Here is a 17,852-nt window from a genome sequence, read left to right on the forward strand (position 1 = left end):
CCACAAAGAGAGATTGGCCCTGGGGATGTGCTGCCCAGGGGGGTGGTGGAGTCCCCACCCCTGGGGGTGTTGAGCAAGAGCCTGGATGAGGCTCTCAGGGCCATGGTTAGCTTGCTTGGGTGGTGCTGGGTGCCAGGTTGGGCTGGATGAGCTCTGAGCTCTTTCCCAGCCTGGCTGATTCTGTGTGCTGGGATCTTGCCCACTGCTCACAGCACTCCTGGGCTTGATGGCAGCTCCCTGGGCAGGGTCAGCACTGCTTTGGGATCACTTCTTGAGATGGCATTGAGCACTTGCAGCCCAGAGAGCCAAGCAGAGCCTGGGCTGCAGCAGCAGAAGTGTGGCCAGCAGGGCCAGGGAGGGGATTCTGCCTCTCTGCTCCACTCTGCTGAGCCCACAGCTGCAGCTCTGTGCCCAGCTCTGCAGCCTCTGTGCCAGGAAGGCTCTGGAGGGGCTGGGAGGTGTCCAGAGCAGGGCCAGGAGGCTGAACAGAGGGCTGGAGCTGCTCTGCTCTGAGCACAGCCTGAGAGAGTTGGGGTTGTGCAGGCTGCAGAGGAGAAGGCTCCAGGGAGAGCTTCTGGTGGCCTTCCAGGAGCTGCAGGAAAGCTGGGGAGGGACTTTGGAGGGGGTGAGGGAGTGACAGGAGTCTGGGACACCTCTGAGGGGGGCAGGAATCAGGCCTGGGACAGGGAGCCATCAATGGACACAGGCAGCCCAGAAGGCCAAGGGCAGCTCAGCTGCCAGTGCCCATTGCCAGAGGTGGAGGGAGAGGATCCTGCCCCTCTGCTCTGGGGTGTCAGGGAGGGACAGGCCTGGGGGGGGCTGGAGCAAAAGGAGAAGTGGGGAGCTGGAGATTGGCTGTGAGGAAGAAGCTGTTGGGCAGGAGGGTGGTGAGAGCCTGGCCCAGGCTGCCCAGGGAGGTGGTGGAAGCCTCCTGCTGATGCCTGGAGGTGTTTGCAGCCAGGCTGGAGGTGGCTGTGAGCAACCTGCTGTGGGGTGAGGTGTCCCTGCCCATGGCAGGGGCTTGGAGCTGCCTGAGCCTTGGGGTCCCTGCCAGCCCTGCCAGCTCTGGGGTTCTATGGAAGGAGCCTGTCCAGGGCAGCAGGAAGGGAGAGGCTGCCTGGTGCTGCTCCTCCTGATCCCTGTGTGTCTGAGCCAGCATCATGCTGGGAGCTGTTCCCTCCTCTGTCCCCAGCTCCACAGCCACCCTGGGGAGGCTTTCAGGGTGGATCCTGCCCGGCTGTGTCTGCCCAGCTGCTCCCAGGCCTTTGCTGCTGTCACCTTCACTCCTCAGAGGCTGCAGAGCTACCACTGCACTTTTGAGGCTGCCCTTGACGTCCAGACAAGGTAACAGCCCAGCAGATGGGCAGAGGGGGACCCTGCTGGGGGCTCCTCTCCTCTGGGAGCATGCAGGGCTCTGGGAAGCTTAGCTCCTTCAGCAGAGTCCTTAGCATTACCCAGTCAGAGGGTCCCTGGGTGATGGAGGCTGGGAGGGGACCTCTGGAGGTCAAGGACAAGGAACAGCAGGAAGGAGCTGGGAGCCAGGAGGCTTCTCAACGGGAGGGGAAAGTTTTGTGCCTGTGAGGCTGCTGGAGGCCTGGATCAAGCTGCCCAGAGAGGTTGTGGAGAGTTTCCAACCCCCTCTGGAAGTGTTCCTGGGTGCCCTGCCCTGGGAGATGCTGCCCTGGGGCAGGGCTGTTGGCCTGGATGATCTCCAGAGGTCCCTTCCATGCTGGGATCTGCTGGGATCTGCTGGGCTTCATGGAGAATTCCTATTCCACAAGAGCCACTGGATCCTGAGAGAGAAGCCCTGCTCCTGGGCCTGCCCTGCCCTTCCCCTGCCCTTCTGGTGCTGGGCTGGGGCAGGATCCATCCCTTTGTGCCCTGAGGAACAGTTCCTGCTCTGAGCCTCCCTGGGCTTCGCCCTCAGTGGTGCTCGTGTTGATTTGTCCCTGCTTGCTTGGACACTTCTCCAGGCTCTGCTCATGCTCCTTGCTTCTGCCCCACCTCAGCACTGCCAGGCCCCTGTGCCAGCTGCCCTGTGCCAGCTGCCACCTCCCCACGTGGCTGCTGCCCTGTGCCAGCTGCCCTGTGCCAGCTGCCACCTCCCCACGTGGCTGCTGCCCTGTGCCAGCTGCCACTTCCCCACGTGGCTGCTGCCCTGTGCCAGCTGCCCTGTGCCAGCTGCCACCTCCCCACGTGGCTGCTGCCCTGTGCCAGCTGCCACCTCCCCACGTGGCTGCTGCCCTGTGCCAGCTGCTCTGTGCCAGCTGCCACCTCCCCACATGGCTGCTTCCCCGGAGGGGAATGCTTCTTGCTGCTGCCCTGGGAGGCTCTGGCTCTGCAGAGCAGACTCCTGTTGGGAATGGCCCTGGTGGCACTGGGAGGGAGAGGGGCAAGGGGCAGCTGTGTCCTGGGGGCCAGGAGCCCCAGGCAGGGCAAGTGCAGCACCTGGCCCTGGCCTCCCTGCTTGGCAAGTGAGCAGAGGCTCTGCTGCCCCTCTCCTGCAGCCCTGCAGCAGTGAGAGCACAGAGCCTGAGCTTTGAGATCAGCGGCGAGGGGAAGCTGCCGGAGGTGAGGGTCCTGCGCCCGGCGCGGAGGGACAGGAGGGGGAAGCCTCTGCTGCTCTTCAGGAGGCTGCCCCTGGGGGCCTGGGAGAAGCTGCCCCTGGTCCTGCACAACGCTGGCACAGTCCCTGCCCAGGTGAGGAGCTGCTGAGGCAGCAGCACAGCAGCTGGAGGGTATGGGTGGGGAGTGGGCAGGGGGCTCCATGGCTCCGTGCTAAGCCCCAAAGGAAACCGAACCCTGGTGGACAGGAGAGCAACCTCCTGAGCTGCTGTGGCACAGCCGTGGGCAGAGCCTCACTGCTCAGCCACATCCCTCCAAGAAGGTGTCTTCATCATCAGCCCTTCCCTGCTGCCTCCTTCCCCTTTGCAACCCCGCTGCTGGCCCTGCCAGCCTGGAGCCACCCTTGGGTTCTGTGCTGGTTCCTCTCTTACAGTCCCAGAGCTGCCAGGGCTGGAAGGGAGCCCAAAGCTCAGCCAGCTCCAAGCCCCTGCCATGGGCAGGGACACCTCACCCCACAGCAGGTTGCTCACAGCCACCTCCAGCCTGGCTGCAAACACCTCCAGGCATCAGCAGGAGGCTTCCACCACCTCCCTGGGCAGCCTGGGCCAGGCTCTCACCACCCTCCTGCCCAACAACTTCTTCCTCACAGCCAATCTCCAGCTCCCCACTTCTCCTTTTGCTCCATCCCCCCCAGTCCTGTCCCTCCCTGACAGCCTCAAAAGTCCCTCCCCAGCTTCTGCAGCTGGGTTGGAGCAATCCTCATTGTCAATCCAGGCTGGGGGGTGAGGAGACTGAGAGCAGCCCTGCAGGGAAGGCCTTGGGGGTGCTGGGGTTGGGGGAGCACAGGACAGGAGCCAGCACTGGGCACTGGCAGCACAGGAGGCCAAGGGCAGCCTGGGCTGCAGCCAGAGCAGTGTGGCCAGAGCTGGAGAGAGAGGATCCTGCCCCTCTGCTCTGCTCTGGGGAGACCTCACCTGCAGGGCTGGGGCCAGCCCTGGGACCCCAGCACAAGAGAGACCTGGAGCTGCTGGAGAGGCTCCAGAGGAGGCCCCAGAGATGCTGAGAGGCTGCAGAACCTCTGCCCTGGGGCCAGGCTGGGAGAGCTGGGGCTGTGCAGCCTGCAGGAGAGAAGGCTGCAGGCAGAGCTCAGAGCTGCAGCTGCAGAGCTGCAGGGCAGCTGCAGGCAGGCTGGGGAGGGACTGCTCAGAAGGGGCTGTGGGGCTAGGCCCAGGGGCAATGGTTTGGAGCTGGAGCAGGGCAGAGTTAGGTTGGAGCTGAGGAGGAAGTTGTGCAGAGGGAGGCTGGGGAGAGCCTGGCCCAGGCTGCCCAGGGAGGTGGTGGAGGCTCCATCCCTGCAGCCCTTGCAGCTCAGCCTGGCTGTGTCCCTGGGCAGCCTGCTGCAGCTGGAGCTGTCCCTGCTGCCTGCAGGGCTTGGCCAGGAGGCCCTTGGGGGCTCCCTGCCAGCCCAGTGCCAGCTGTGCAGCTGCACTGATTGTGTTTCTCCAGGCTCTAATTCATCTCAGTTGTAGTTTCTTTAGGCTCTGCTCATCACTTTGGTCCTCCCTGTCCTGCCTGCTCCTGTTGCCAGCACCTCCCAGTGCCTCTGGGACCCTTGGGTTAGGCCTGGTTCCACTTCAGCCTTGTGCCCAGAGCTGTGTTGGAAGGGGAAGCAGCACTCTGGGCTTCCCTTGGTGTCACACAGCAGTGTGGGCTCTGCCCTGGTGCCATCCTTTGCCCACCCCAGTGTGGTGCTGCTCTCTTGCCAGGTGCTGCTGGACCTGCTGGATGAGGAGGGATCTTTCTTCTTGAAAGCTAAGCCCAGCACAAAATGCCTCTACCAAGGTGTGGGCATGCAGGAGGACTCTGCTGGAGGAGGTGAAGTCATCAGCCTTGACCCAGGGAGGGTTTCTGGCCTGCTCCTGGCCTGGCTTGGCAAGCAGCAGCCAGGTGCTGGCCACAGTTGGTGCCCTGGGGCTCTCTGGCCCCCTGGCTTTGCAGATGGACTCCTTGCAGGGTTGGTTTCCTCCTAGCCAGCTGCAGGAAGTGTTTCCATGCCTCTGGACATGGTGGGGTTGGGTCCTGGGGAGCTGTCAGCACTGCAGTGGAGCATCTGGGGTCTGCATGTGTGGGGCAGCCACCAGCCCCTGAGCCCACAGCCAGCAGAAGCCCAAAGCAGTCTCTGACTCAGTCCTGCTTGAGGCAGGAGCTGGCTGGCTGCAGCTGGAGCCAGAGCTGAGCGCTGAGCTGAGCTTAGGACAGCTCCCAGGGCCGGTCCTGGCGGTGGCACAGCCCTGTGGACTCAGGAGGAGGCTCTGGAAGCCTCGGGGGAGCAGGCTGTGCTCGGGCAGCTGGGCTTCGAGCTCTCCTTCCTCTTGTGGCCATCAGAACGTTTCCTGTGCCTCACCTGCCCCTGGGGTCCTTCTCTGTGCAGGGAGGAGGCTCCACACTGCTTCCCTGCTCCTGCAGCAGGGGCAGGCAGCAGAGCTGGAGGTGGGCTTCAAACCCACCCTGCCCCAGCGCCTGGAGGGCAAGCTCCAACTCTCCGTGCTGCACAACCCCTACGAGGAGACCACCATCAGGCTGCTGGGGGAAGGCCACCAAGACGACTGCACCCTGGACAACATCCCGGGGCTGGGGGCAGAGAGGGAGGAGCAGAACCTCCCTGAGAGCAGCCTGGAGGAGGACAGCACTGAGGGTAAGAGGAGAGGCTCAGGGGGAGCAGGGAACAGGACAGCACTGAGGGGAAGAGGAGAGGCTCAGGGGAGCAGGGAACAGGACAGCACTGAGGGGCAGAGGAGAGGCTCAGGGGAGCAGGGAGCAGGACAGCACTGAGGGGAAGAGGAGAGGCTCAGGGGGAGCAGGGAGCAGGACAGCACTGAGGGGAAGAGGAGAGGCTCAGGGGGAGCAGGGAACAGGACAGCACTGAGGGGAAGAGGAGAGGCTCAGGGGAGCAGGGAACAGGACAGCACTGAGGGGCAGAGGAGAGGCTCAGGGGAGCAGGGAGCAGGACAGCACTGAGGGGAAGAGGAGAGGCTCAGGGGGAGCAGGGAGCAGGACAGCACTGAGGGTAAGAGGAGAGGCTCAGGGGAGCAGGGAACAGGACAGCACTGAGGGGCAGAGGAGAGGCTCAGGGGAGCAGGGAGCAGGACAGCACTGAGGGGAAGAGGAGAGGCTCAGGGGGAGCAGGGAGCAGGACAGCACTGAGGGTAAGAGGAGAGGCTCAGGGGGAGCAGGGAGCAGGACAGCACTGAGGGTAAGAGGAGAGGCTCAGGGGGAGCAGGGAACAGGACAGCACTGAGGGGCAGAGGAGAGGCTCAGGGGAGCAGGGAGCAGGACAGCACTGAGGGGAAGAGGAGAGGCTCAGGGGAGCAGGGAGCAGGACAGCACTGAGGGTAAGAGGAGAGGCTCAGGGGGAGCAGGACAGCACTGAGGGGAAGAGGAGAGGCTCAGGGGGAGCAGGACAGCACTGAGGGGAAGAGGAGAGGCTCAGGGGGAGCAGGACAGCACTGAGGGTAAGAGGAGAGGCTCAGGGGAGCAGGGAACAGGACAGCACTGAGGGGCAGAGGAGAGGCTCAGGGGAGCAGGGAGCAGGACAGCACTGAGGGGAAGAGGAGAGGCTCAGGGGAGCAGGGAGCAGGACAGCACTGAGGGTAAGAGGAGAGGCTCAGGGGGAGCAGGGAGCAGGACAGCACTGAGGGTAAGAGGAGAGGCTCAGGGGGAGCAGGGAACAGGACAGCACTGAGGGGCAGAGGAGAGGCTCAGGGGAGCAGGGAGCAGGACAGCACTGAGGGGAAGAGGAGAGGCTCAGGGGGAGCAGGGAGCAGGACAGCACTGAGGGTAAGAGGAGAGGCTCAGGGGAGCAGGGAACAGGACAGCACTGAGGGGCAGAGGAGAGGCTCAGGGGAGCAGGGAGCAGGACAGCACTGAGGGGAAGAGGAGAGGCTCAGGGGGAGCAGGGAACAGGACAGCACTGAGGGGCAGAGGAGAGGCTCAGGGGAGCAGGGAGCAGGACAGCACTGAGGGGAAGAGGAGAGGCTCAGGGGGAGCAGGGAGCAGGACAGCACTGAGGGTAAGAGGAGAGGCTCAGGGGAGCAGGGAGCAGGACAGCACTGAGGGGAAGAGGAGAGGCTCAGGGGGAGCAGGGAGCAGGACAGCACTGAGGGTAAGAGGAGAGGCTCAGGGGAGCAGGGAGCAGGACAGCACTGAGGGGAAGAGGAGAGGCTCACGGGGAGCAGGGAGCAGGACAGCACTGAGGGTAAGAGGAGAGGCTCAGGGGAGCAGGGAACAGGACAGCACTGAGGGGCAGAGGAGAGGCTCAGGGGAGCAGGGAGCAGGACAGCACTGAGGGGAAGAGGAGAGGCTCAGGGGGAGCAGGGAACAGGACAGCACTGAGGGGCAGAGGAGAGGCTCAGGGGAGCAGGGAGCAGGACAGCACTGAGGGGAAGAGGAGAGGCTCAGGGGGAGCAGGGAGCAGGACAGCACTGAGGGTAAGAGGAGAGGCTCAGGGGAGCAGGGAGCAGGACAGCACTGAGGGGAAGAGGAGAGGCTCACGGGGAGCAGGGAGCAGGACAGCACTGAGGGGAAGAGGAGAGGCTCAGGGGGAGCAGGGAACAGGACAGCACTGAGGGGCAGAGGAGAGGCTCAGGGGAGCAGGGAGCAGGACAGCACTGAGGGGAAGAGGAGAGGCTCAGGGGAGCAGGACAGCACTGAGGGGAAGAGGAGAGGCTCAGGGGGAGCAGGGAGCAGGACAGCACTGAGGGTAAGAGGAGAGGCTCAGGGGGAGCAGGACAGCACTGAGGGGAAGAGGAGAGGCTCAGGGGGAGCAGGACAGCACTGAGGGGAAGAGGAGAGGCTCAGGGGGAGCAGGACAGCACTGAGGGTAAGAGGAGAGGCTCAGGGGAGCAGGGAACAGGACAGCACTGAGGGGCAGAGGAGAGGCTCAGGGGAGCAGGGAGCAGGACAGCACTGAGGGGAAGAGGAGAGGCTCAGGGGGAGCAGGGAGCAGGACAGCACTGAGGGTAAGAGGAGAGGCTCAGGGGGAGCAGGGAGCAGGACAGCACTGAGGGTAAGAGGAGAGGCTCAGGGGGAGCAGGGAACAGGACAGCACTGAGGGGCAGAGGAGAGGCTCAGGGGAGCAGGGAGCAGGACAGCACTGAGGGGAAGAGGAGAGGCTCAGGGGGAGCAGGGAGCAGGACAGCACTGAGGGTAAGAGGAGAGGCTCAGGGGAGCAGGGAACAGGACAGCACTGAGGGGCAGAGGAGAGGCTCAGGGGAGCAGGGAGCAGGACAGCACTGAGGGGAAGAGGAGAGGCTCACGGGGAGCAGGGAGCAGGACAGCACTTAGGGTAAGAGGAGAGGCTCAGGGGGAGCAGGACAGCACTGAGGGGAAGAGGAGAGGCTCAGGGGGAGCAGGACAGCACTGAGGGGAAGAGGAGAGGCTCAGGGGGAGCAGGACAGCACTGAGGGTAAGAGGAGAGGCTCAGGGGAGCAGGGAACAGGACAGCACTGAGGGGAAGAGGAGAGGCTCAGGGGGAGCAGGGAACAGGACAGCACTGAGGGGAAGAGGAGAGGCTCAGGGGAGCAGGGAGCAGGACAGCACTGAGGGGAAGAGGAGAGGCTCAGGGGGAGCAGGGAGCAGGACAGCACTGAGGGGAAGAGGAGAGGCTCAGGGGGAGCAGGACAGCACTGAGGGGAAGAGGAGAGGCTCAGGGGGAGCAGGGAGCAGGACAGCACTGAGGGGAAGAGGAGAGGCTCAGGGGAGCAGGGAGCAGGACAGCACTGAGGGGAAGAGGAGAGGCTCAGGGGGAGCAGGGGGCAGGACAGCACTGAGGGTAAGACGAGAGGCTCAGGGGGAGCAGGACAGCACTGAGGGGAAGAGGAGAGGCTCAGGGGGAGCAGGGGGCAGGACAGCACTGAGGGTAAGACGAGAGGCTCAGGGGGAGCAGGACAGCACTGAGGGGCAGAGGAGAGGCTCAGGGGGAGCAGGGAACAGGACCCTCCACAGCTGGGCTCACCTTGTGGCAGGGCAGGGCTGGCCCAGGCTCAGCAGGTTTGCAGCCCTGCCCCAGCCCTGCCCCAGCCCTGCCCCAGCCCTGCCCGGGGGGGAGGCTGGGAGCGGGCAGAGGGCACCCCCGAGTCCCTGGTGTGAGGGGGCAGCAGGTGGGCTTCAGCTCTTGCTCTCCTTGCCAGCAGCTGCCCCAGGGGATCACATCCAGCTCGGGGACTGTGCCGTGGGCACCCCCTGCACCGCCACCTTCACCCTCACCAACCGCAGCAGGGGGCAGGCTCTGCGCTTCCGCTGGCTGCCCGCGGCCCCCTTCCGCTTCTCCCCCCAGGTGAGCCTGGCTCTCTCTGCCTTCCCTGCCGCCCACAGCCTGCCTGGCAGCCTCCCAGCAGCCGCTGAGCAAGCCAGCACAGAGGCAGAGCAGTGGGAGCCCCGTGGGTGCCCCCCGGGAGATGGCAGCCCCTGGGCAGGGCTCAGCCCCAGGGGAGGCTGCAGGCTGGGGGAGGTGGCAGCTCCTCTGCAGACCCCACAGAAACGCTCAGGAAGAAGCAGACTCACAGGATCCCAGCGGGGGGGTTGTGTGGGAAGGGACCTCTGGGCATCACCCACTCCAGCCCCCTGCTCCAGCAGGGCACCCACAGCACAATGCCCAGGGGCACAGTGCCCAGGGGGGGTTGGAAGCTCTCCACACCAGGAGACTCCACAACCTCTCTGAGCAGCCTGCTCCAGGCCTCCAGCAGCCTCACCCCAAACAACTTTCTCCTCCTGGGTGCCAGTCTGTGCCCTCTGCCCCTTGTCCTGGCCCTGGGCACCCCTGAGCAGAGCCTGGCCCCAGCCTCTTGCCCCCCACAGCTCCTTTAGGTCTTGCTGAGCATTGCTCAGCTGCCCTCTGGGGCTGCTCAGCTCCAGGCTCTCAGCCCCAGGGCTCCCAGCCTTTGCTCCAGGGAGGGAAGCTGCTGGCACAGGTGCCCAGCACCCCAAGCCCTCTGCTGTCCCTTCTGGCCTTGCTGGGGGCCCCCAGCTTGGTCTTGGCTCTGTGGTTCTCCCCAGGTGGGACACCTCCATGCTGGCTGTGCCAAGGACATCAGAGTGACCTTGAAGTCAGACATTGCAGCCACCTTCAGGAGGTACCCTGTGAAGTGCCAGGTGTCCAGGATCTGCTTCCAGCTGCCAGCAGAGCAGGTGCCCGACTGGGACGACCGCCTGGCTGCCCCGCAGTGGGTGGATGCCCCCAGGGCCCCAGGTGCCAGCTGGCCTGGCAAGAGGAAGGTGAGAAACACATCTCCCAGCCCCCCAACAGTGAATTTGCCAAACCAGCAGAGCTGGAAGCAAAGGAAAGCTGGAGACAGACTCCCAGGGCTGATGGTTGGCCTTGGCCAGCAGGAGGAGAGGATTCTGCCCCTCTGCCCTGGAGCTGCTGCAGAGGCTCCAGAGGAGGCCACAGAGATGCTGAGAGGCTGCAGAGCCAGAGCCAGGCTGGGAGGGTTGGGGCTGTGCAGCCTGCAGGAGAGAAGGCTGCAGGCAGAGCTCAGAGCAACCTTGCAGGAGCTGAAGGGCTCCAGGAGAGCTGGGGAGGGACTGTGGGCAAGGGCTGGGAGTGCCAGGAGCAGGGAGAATGGCTTGGAGCTGGGAGAGGGCAGAGGGAGAGTGGAGAGGAGGAAGGAATGGTTGGCAGGGAGGCTGGGGAGAGCCTGGCACAGGCTGCCCAGGGAGGCTGTGGCTGTCCCATGCCTGGAGGTGCTCAGGACCAGGCTGGATGAGGCCTTGAGCAGCCTGGGCTGGGGGAGGGGTCCCTGCCCATGGCAGGGGGTTGGAACCAAAGGATCTTGGAGGTCCCTTCCAGCCCAAACCCATTCCCTGGAGCCATGGCAGCCAGGCCCAGGCTGCCCTGAGCTGCTCAGCTCTGCTGGGCTCCTGCAGCTCTCCTCTCCCTCTGCCCCCTCCCTGCACAGCTCTGGCTGAGCAGCACAGCAGTGGAGCTGGGCCCCTTCCAACCCAAGCCCCTGCATGGATCCATGAGAGGCTTCCCAGGCTCTCCCAGTGCCTCTCCTCTGCTCCCTGCAGGTGCTGGGGCCCAGGGCAGAGCCAGCTCACAGCGTCCTGGGGGGCAGCAGCTCTGAGCTGCAGCTGCTTCTCAGTGCTGTGGTTGCCTATGCTGAGTTCCAGCTGGACACAGCTGTGGTGGACTTCCAGGACACCTTCCTCTTCCACACCAGGACCTTCAGGTGCGTGCTGGAGGCCAGGCAGGGACCTGCCAGTGGGAGCTGCCCCAGTGCCTGCTTCCCTGCAGCTCTGCTGTGCTCTCTGGGGGCTCTGCTTTGCCCTCTGCCCTGTGCCAGCCAGGGTGGCACTGATGTGATTTTATTGCTTGGCCCCCTTGTGAGTCTCTCACCAAGGCTGCTGAGCCTTGCAGGGGGCTGCTGCTGCCTGCTGGCTCCCAAGATTCAGCTTCCACACAAAGCTCAGGGCCTGGAGAGGTCCTGATGTGGACCTGAGTCCTTCCCAGGGCTGTGCTTTCAGTCCCACCTGAAAGGAATCAGTTCTTGCTTCATCCTCTCCAAGCCCTGGCTGCCTGCCCCACATGGGGCCCCACAAAGCCAAGCAGGAGGTGGTGGCCACCATCCTGCTGGGGAAGTATGGGATTGATGGATGGAGAACCCAGAGGGTTCAAAACTGGCTTGAGGGCTGCTCCCAGAGAGTGGCTGTCCAGGGGGCATGGCCAAACGGAGCCAGGGACAAGTGGAGTCCCTCAGGGATCAGCACTGGCACCAGGCTTGGTTGGCATGGACAGAGGCAGCCTCAGCACCAAGCTGTGTGGTGTGGCTGACACCAAGCTGGGGGGAAGGGATCCCTCCAGAGGGACCTGGAGAGGCTGGGGGGAAGGGATCCATCCAGAGGGACCTGGAGAGGCTGGGGGGAAGGGATCCATCCAGGGGGACCTGGGGGGAAGGGATCCATCCAGAGGGACCTGGAGAGGCTGGGGGGAAGGGATCCATCCAGAGGGACCTGGAGAGGCTGGGGGGAAGGGATCCATCCAGCGGGACCTGGGGGGAAGGGATCCATCCAGAGGGACCTGGAGAGGCTGGGGGAAAGGATCCATCCAGGGGGACCTGGAGAGGCTGGGGGGAAGGGATCCATCCAGAGGGACCTGGAGAGGCCCTGCTCCCAGCAGAGCTGCTCCAGCCCTGGCAGCATCTCTGTGGCCTCCCCTGGCCTCCCTCCACAGCTCTGTGGCCTCCTCCTGCTGGGGCCAGCAGAGCTGGAGGCAGGGCTGGGGGTGGGGGCAGAGCAGAGCCCAGGGGCAGGATCCCCCCTGCTGCCCGCAGCGGCAGCGATCTGCCGGGGGCCGGCTCAGCCCTTTGGGGGCAGACCTCACCTGGGGAGCCGGGGAGCAGCCTTCCAGCGGCACCTCGGCGCTCTGGCCCGGGCGCAGCTCCATGCTCGGCGGCCGCAGGGGGCGGCCCGGGGGGGCGGCGGCGGCGCCGCGGGAGGCTCTGTCCTCGGTGCTGCCGCCGCGGGCTGCCGGCCGCCGCCGCCGGGCGGGCAGGGAGCAGCCTCCCGCGCTCCAGAGGAGCTGCCGGCCGCGGCGGCCCCGGCTGCCGGTCCTGAAGCTGTAGCGGCTCGGAACCGGGCTGCGGGGGAAGCGGCAGGGCAGCTGCCGTCGCCCGGCCCCGGGGGCCCTGCCGGGGGCTGCCCTGCCCCGGCGCCTGCCTGGGCGACCGCCTCGGAAGGCTTCCGCCTCGCCCCGAGCCAGACCCCGGCTGCCCCCGGGCTGCTCGGCGGCCGGCAGCTGCTCCGCCTTGTGCTTGGCATCCTCTGCCCGCATGCAGCGAGGAGGAGCTCCGCCAAGAGGCTCTCCCTGCTGCGTGCGCAGAGCAGCTCCAGCTCCTCTGGGGCTGAGCCTGCAGCCCAAGGGATGCCGAAGCAGAAGGCCTTTGGCTTTCATCTCCTGGGCACCACATCTGCCCTTTGCTCCTGGGGCAGCCCAGAGCAGCAATGGAGCTGGCTGGGGGAGAAGCTGCCCCTGGGCACAAGCAGAGAGGTGCCAGGAGCCCCCCAGACACTGCCAGACCTCTGCTGCCTTTGTCTTGCTGCAGCTTTTCATTCCTCCTCCTTGCTTTCCAGTTTCCCACTCTCCAACACAGGCAGTGTGGCCCTGGAGTACAGCTGGATGGAGGCTGTGGAGCAGCAGAGGGCAGGGAGCTGCCCTGAGGAGCTGCTGGAGGGTGAGGGCCTGGCTCTGTGTGGCACCTGGGCCTGCCTGGCTCTGCCAGCTGAGGGCTGGGGAGAGGACCAAGCCCCTGCTCCCCCAAACATCCATTGCTTACTCAGCCCTCTGCAGTCATCTTGGGGTGGGCAGCAGGAGCAGGGCAGGGATGGGGCCCCTGGAATGGGCACTGGGGAGGCCTCAGCTTGAGCCCTGGGCACGGTTCTGGGCTCCTGACTGCCAGCAGGAGCCTGAGGAGCTGCAGCAGGGCCAGGGAAGGGCAAGGAAGGTGGGGAAGGGTCTGGGGGAGAGGGCTGGGGAGGAGCAGATGAGGGAGCTGGGGGGGGGGGGGGGTTGGTGTGGGGCAGAGGAGGCTGAGGGAGACCTCCTTGCTCTCTGCAGCTCCCTGGGAGGAGGCTGCAGCCAGCTGGGGTTGGGCTCTGCTCCCAGGGAGCAAGGGACAGGCCAAGGGGAAATGGCCTCAAGGTGTGCCAGGAGGCTGCCAAGGCCTGGCCCAGGCTGCCCAGGGCAGTGGTGGGGTCTCCATGGCTGGAGCTGTGGTGCTGAGGGCCAGGGGCTGGTGGTGCCCTGGCAGGGCTGGGCTCTGGCTTGGAGCAATGAACTTAAAGGTCTCTTCCAAGCACACCAGGGCTGTGATCCCAACCTCTTCCTTCCCCCAGGGGATCTCCTTTCCTCCACTGCTGGTTCCTCTGTGTCACTCCAGTCCAGCCCCTGCCTGAGCCAGCTGGGCCATGCTCCAGGGCAGCTGTCCTCCACCCTGAGCTCCTCCCTGGAGCCCACCAGTGCCACCCCAACCTTCTCCATCGAGCCCCACCGTGGCTCCATCCCTGCAGGGCAGGAGCAGCTCTTTCAGCTGAAGTTCTCCCCACTGGCAGTTGGGCACTTCCAGAGCAGGATGCTCTGCAGGTGAGCATTGCCCAGGCCCCTTCCAGCTCCTGCTGCTGCTGGGGACCTCTGGGACTGCCTGTGGTTGGGGGTGTGGGAGTGAGGCCCTGGAGCCAGCCAGGCCAAGAGATGCAGCAGAAACCATCAGGGAAGAGCAAAGAAGTCTCTCAGCCTTGGTTAGAAGCAGCTGTGGAGACCCTGGGGCAAGACCTGGAATGAAAGAGGAAGCTGCTGGAGGGCTGCAGCATCTGGAAGGAGAGATGCAGGAAGGCTCTCTGGGGCCCAGCTAGCCCCTGGGGGTCAGCTTGGCCTCCTTCAGCTGGCCAAGGAGGCAGAGAAGCAGCAGGCTGGCTGGAAACATTCCCCTGGCTCATGCCAGTCCCTTCCTCCCCAGGATTCCTAACCTGAAGCCAGGTCAGAAGGGCCCAGAGGTGGCTGTGAAGGGCAGGAGCCTTGCAGTCAGCTACCACATCGAGCTGGAAGCCTCTGAGTGCAGCACTGCCAGGGGGCTGTGCCCCCAGCTGCAGGAGCCACATCCCAGCAGCAGAGTGGTGGAGTTTGCAGCAGTTGGAGTGGGCTGCAGGAGGAGCAGGTGGGTGTGGGCTTGGCTTCTCCTCCTGACCCTCTCCCACTCACCCCCTGAGCCCTCTGCCAAGCCCCCAGCCCCTGGTGTCCCTTGTCTGTGAATCTGCTGCCACTTGGCCTCCCCTCAGGGGCTGGAGGCCGCTGGGCAGTGATGGACAATTGGTTTTGTCCTCTTATCCCTTCCTCCATCAAGACCTGGACAGTCTGAGAGAACCTCAGGGACTCATCTGGGTTGGAAAAGCCTTTTAAGGCCATTTGGAATTGAGCCTACCCCCGGCAGGGCTGCAGCTGGCACCAAGCTGTGTGGTGCTGCTGGCACAGGGGAGGGAAGGATCCATCCAGAGGGGCCTGGGCAGGCTGCAGAGCTCAGCCCAAGCCAAGCTCCTCAAGGCCAACAAAGCCAAGGGCAAGGTCCTGCAGCTGGCTGAGGGCAGTGCCAAGCACAGAGCCAGGCTGGGGCAGAAGTGGCTGAGAGCAGCCTGCAGGAGAAGGCCTTGGGGGTGCCAGGGGGTGGCAAAGTGCCCAGGAGCCAGCAGTGGTCCCTGGCAGCTCAGAGCCAGCTGAGTGCTGAGCTGCAGCCAGAGCAGGGAGAGCAGCAGCACAGGGAGGGGATTCTGCCCCTCTGCTCTGCTCTGCTCAGCCCCCACCTGCAGCACTGCCTCCAGCTCTGGGGCCCCCAGCACAAGGAGGACCTGGAGCTGCTGCAGAGGCTCCAGAGGAGGCCCCAGAGATGCTGAGAGGCTGCAGAGCCTCCCCTGTGGGGCCAGGCTGGGAGGGTTGGGGCTGTGCAGCCTGCAGGAGAGAAGGCTGCAGGCAGAGCTCAGAGCAACCTTGCAGGAGCTGAAGGGCTCCAGGAGAGCTGGGGAGGGACTGTGGGCAAGGGCTGGGAGTGGCAGGAGCAGGGAGAATGGCTTGGAGCTGGGAGAGGGCAGAGGGAGAGTGGAGAGGAGGAAGGAATGGTTGGCAGTGAGGCTGGGGAGAGCCTGGCAGAGGCTGCCCAGGGAGGCTGTGGCTGCCCCCTGGCTGGAGGTGCTGAGGACCAGGCTGGATGAGGCCTTGAGCAGCCTGGGCTGGGGGGAGGGGTCCCTGCCCGTGGCAGGGGGCTGGGAAGTGAATGATCTTGGAGGTCCCTTCCAAGCCAACCCATCCCATGGGTCCATGAAGTGATTTGCTCTGCACAAGCTGTACCCTCACTGCCCCTTGAGGGTTGCCTGCATTTAAAGCTCAGCTTCAGTGAGTTGTGCCTCTGGAGGGCTTCAGCACTGCTGTCCTGCCAGCTGCTGCTGCTCATCCTCCTCCACAGTGAGGAGGAGGAGGCAGCCACAGCAGAAGATGCAAGAGTTGGCTTCTGCTCTTGCCTGATTTCTTTGCAGGCTCCTGAGAGCCCCAGAGGGCCCCTAGGGGGCAGGGGGAAGTCTTTGTGCTCCCAAGTGCTGTCCCCTGGAGCAGAGATCTCCTCCCAGCTGCTTGTCCAGGACTGGCAGTGCCTGGAGTCTGCTTCAGGGCAGAGTCCTTCACCTCCCAGCAGCAGCTCAGGAGTCCTCTCTTTGCTTTGCATTCCCAGGACCTTCCTGGTTTTGAACCCCACCAGCTCTGCCTTTTCCTTCCTGTGGAGCTGCCAGGACCCTGCAGCCCCCCCAGCAGAAGTGGCTTTCTCCTGCCTGCTGCAGAGAGGACAGATCCAGCCAGGCCAGAAAGCAGAGGTGGGTGCAGGGCACGGTGCAGGGCACAGCTCTGCCATGGCTGCAGCTGCTGGGGGGTCCCAGCTCAACCCCAGGGCTGCAGTGGGAGGGAAAGGGACTGCTGAAGGCTGCCAGGGGTCTGGAGGGGAGGGAGCAAGACTGGAAGTGGGGAGACTGAGATTGGCTGTGAGGAAGAAGTTCTACTGAGCCCAGGACTGAGCCCAAGCCTTGCCTCTGTCTCCCAAGGCAGTGGTGGGACTGAAGTCAAAGAATCACAGAGTCACTAAGGCTGGAGAAGACCTCAGAGCTCATCCAGTCCAACCTCTCACCCAACCCCTCCTGGCAGCTCAGCCATGGCTCCAAGTGCCACATCCAAGCCTCCTTTGAGCCCCTCCAGGGGTGGGGACTCCACCACCCCCCTGGGCAGCACATCCCCAGGGCCAATCTCTCTGGCTGGGGAGAATTTCTTCCTCACCCCCAGCCCAAACCTTCCCTGGCACAGCTTGAGACTGTGTCCTCTTGTTCTGGTGCTGGCTGCCTGGGAGAAGAGACCAACCCCCACCTGGCTACAACCTCCCTGCAGGGAGCTGGAGAGAGCAAGAAGGTCTCCCCTGAGCCTCCTCTTCTCCAGGCTAAGCAACCCCAGCTCCCTCAGCCTCTCCTCACAGGGCTGTGCCCCAGACCCCTCCCCAGCCTCACTGCCCTTCTCTGGACACCTTCCAGCATCAGGAGCAGTGTGGCCAGCAGGAGCAGGGAGCTCATCCTGCCCTGTGCTCAGCACTGCTCAGGCCACCCCTTGAGTCCTGTGTCCGGCTCTGGGCTCCTCAGGTTAGGAAAGAGGTTGAGCTGCTGGAAGGTGTCCAGAGAAGGGCAACAAAGCTGGGGAGGGGTCTGGGGTGGGGTGCAGGGGGAAATCTCTGAGCTCACAGCCACTGACCATGGGAGCTCCTGGGCTTTCTTGGGGGTGTAGCCAGCAACCCCAACCCCCTCTCCCCTCCCCTGACCCTGCTCTTTGCTCTTCCCCCCTCCCAGGTGAAGTTTGAGTTCGTGCCTTGGCATCTGGGCACCACGGAGTCCCTCTGGCTCTTCACAATCCCTGAGCAGGAGGTTTCGGTCCCCTTCCTGCTGCTGGGCAACGCCAGCGACCCCCTGGTGGCCCTGGAGAGAAGCCACCTGAACCTGCAGCTGCTGCTGATAGGTGACCCCTGCCCCCAGCTGGCCCACCCCAGGCCTCCCAGCAGGCTCCGGGGGGAGGCACTGGAGGGCTGCAGCTCCTGGCACAGCAAGGGAGGGGAGGGGAAGGGAGGAAGGTGCGTGGCAGGGAGGGGGCAAAGGCTTGGGGGCTGGCCCCAGCAGAGGCTCTGGGGATGAGCCAGGGCAGCTCAGGGCTCAGCATGAGGTTTCCAGGCTGGCAGCCTGCAGGCAGTGCCCTCGCTGCCCGCTGCCTGGGCAGCAGAAGGCTTTCAGCAGCTGCTTTGTGCCCTTGCTCAGGCCAGGAGGTGCAGCAGAGCATCATGATGATCAACGGTGAGAAGGAAGCCTTCAGCTTTGCTTTCAGAGCCAGCTCCCTCTTCGCAGAGGGCTCCAGCAGCTGCCTGAAGGTGGAGCCCCTGGCAGGCTCCATCGCGGCCCTTGCCAGGTAGGGCAGACCCCGGCCCGGGAGGCTGAGCTGTGGCTTGCTGCAGCCTGCAAGGGAGCAGCAGCCTGCAGCAGCTGCTCTGGGGCTCAGCTGGGGAGGGAGAGTTCCTCAGACCTCTGGAGTTTGGTTGGGTTTGGTCACCTCCCAGAAACTACACAGAGACTGCCTGCAGAAGTGGCCAAGAGGCAGTTTGGAGGTGCCCAGAGGGTGCCCAGCAGGGTTGGGCTGGAAAGGAGCTCTGGAGCCTACCCAGTCCCAAGCCCTA

The 17,852-nt window shown here is 64.7% G+C and overlaps 1 protein-coding gene across 1 annotated transcript in view; it reads left to right on the top strand.

Moving 5' to 3' along the window:
• HYDIN (HYDIN axonemal central pair apparatus protein) overlaps nt 1-17,852 on the top strand; it is a 130,497-nt gene that overhangs the window by 96,305 nt on the left and 16,340 nt on the right. Inside the window, exons 39-51 of the mRNA XM_068168409.1 lie at nt 1,003-1,344; nt 2,508-2,700; nt 4,332-4,440; nt 4,997-5,260; nt 8,757-8,899; nt 9,619-9,837; nt 10,633-10,793; nt 12,694-12,794; nt 13,456-13,702; nt 14,076-14,273; nt 15,831-15,969; nt 16,981-17,146; nt 17,440-17,587. Coding sequence (XP_068024510.1) covers nt 1,003-1,344; nt 2,508-2,700; nt 4,332-4,440; nt 4,997-5,260; nt 8,757-8,899; nt 9,619-9,837; nt 10,633-10,793; nt 12,694-12,794; nt 13,456-13,702; nt 14,076-14,273; nt 15,831-15,969; nt 16,981-17,146; nt 17,440-17,587 — 2,430 coding nt within the window. The remainder of the gene's footprint in view (nt 1-1,002; nt 1,345-2,507; nt 2,701-4,331; nt 4,441-4,996; nt 5,261-8,756; nt 8,900-9,618; nt 9,838-10,632; nt 10,794-12,693; nt 12,795-13,455; nt 13,703-14,075; nt 14,274-15,830; nt 15,970-16,980; nt 17,147-17,439; nt 17,588-17,852) is intronic.

The sequence above is a fragment of the Melanerpes formicivorus genome, unplaced genomic scaffold (assembly GCF_026170545.1).
Source record: "Melanerpes formicivorus ecotype bairdi unplaced genomic scaffold, bMelFor1.0.p_v2 SCAF_137, whole genome shotgun sequence".
Classification (NCBI taxonomy): Eukaryota; Metazoa; Chordata; class Aves; order Piciformes; family Picidae; genus Melanerpes; species Melanerpes formicivorus.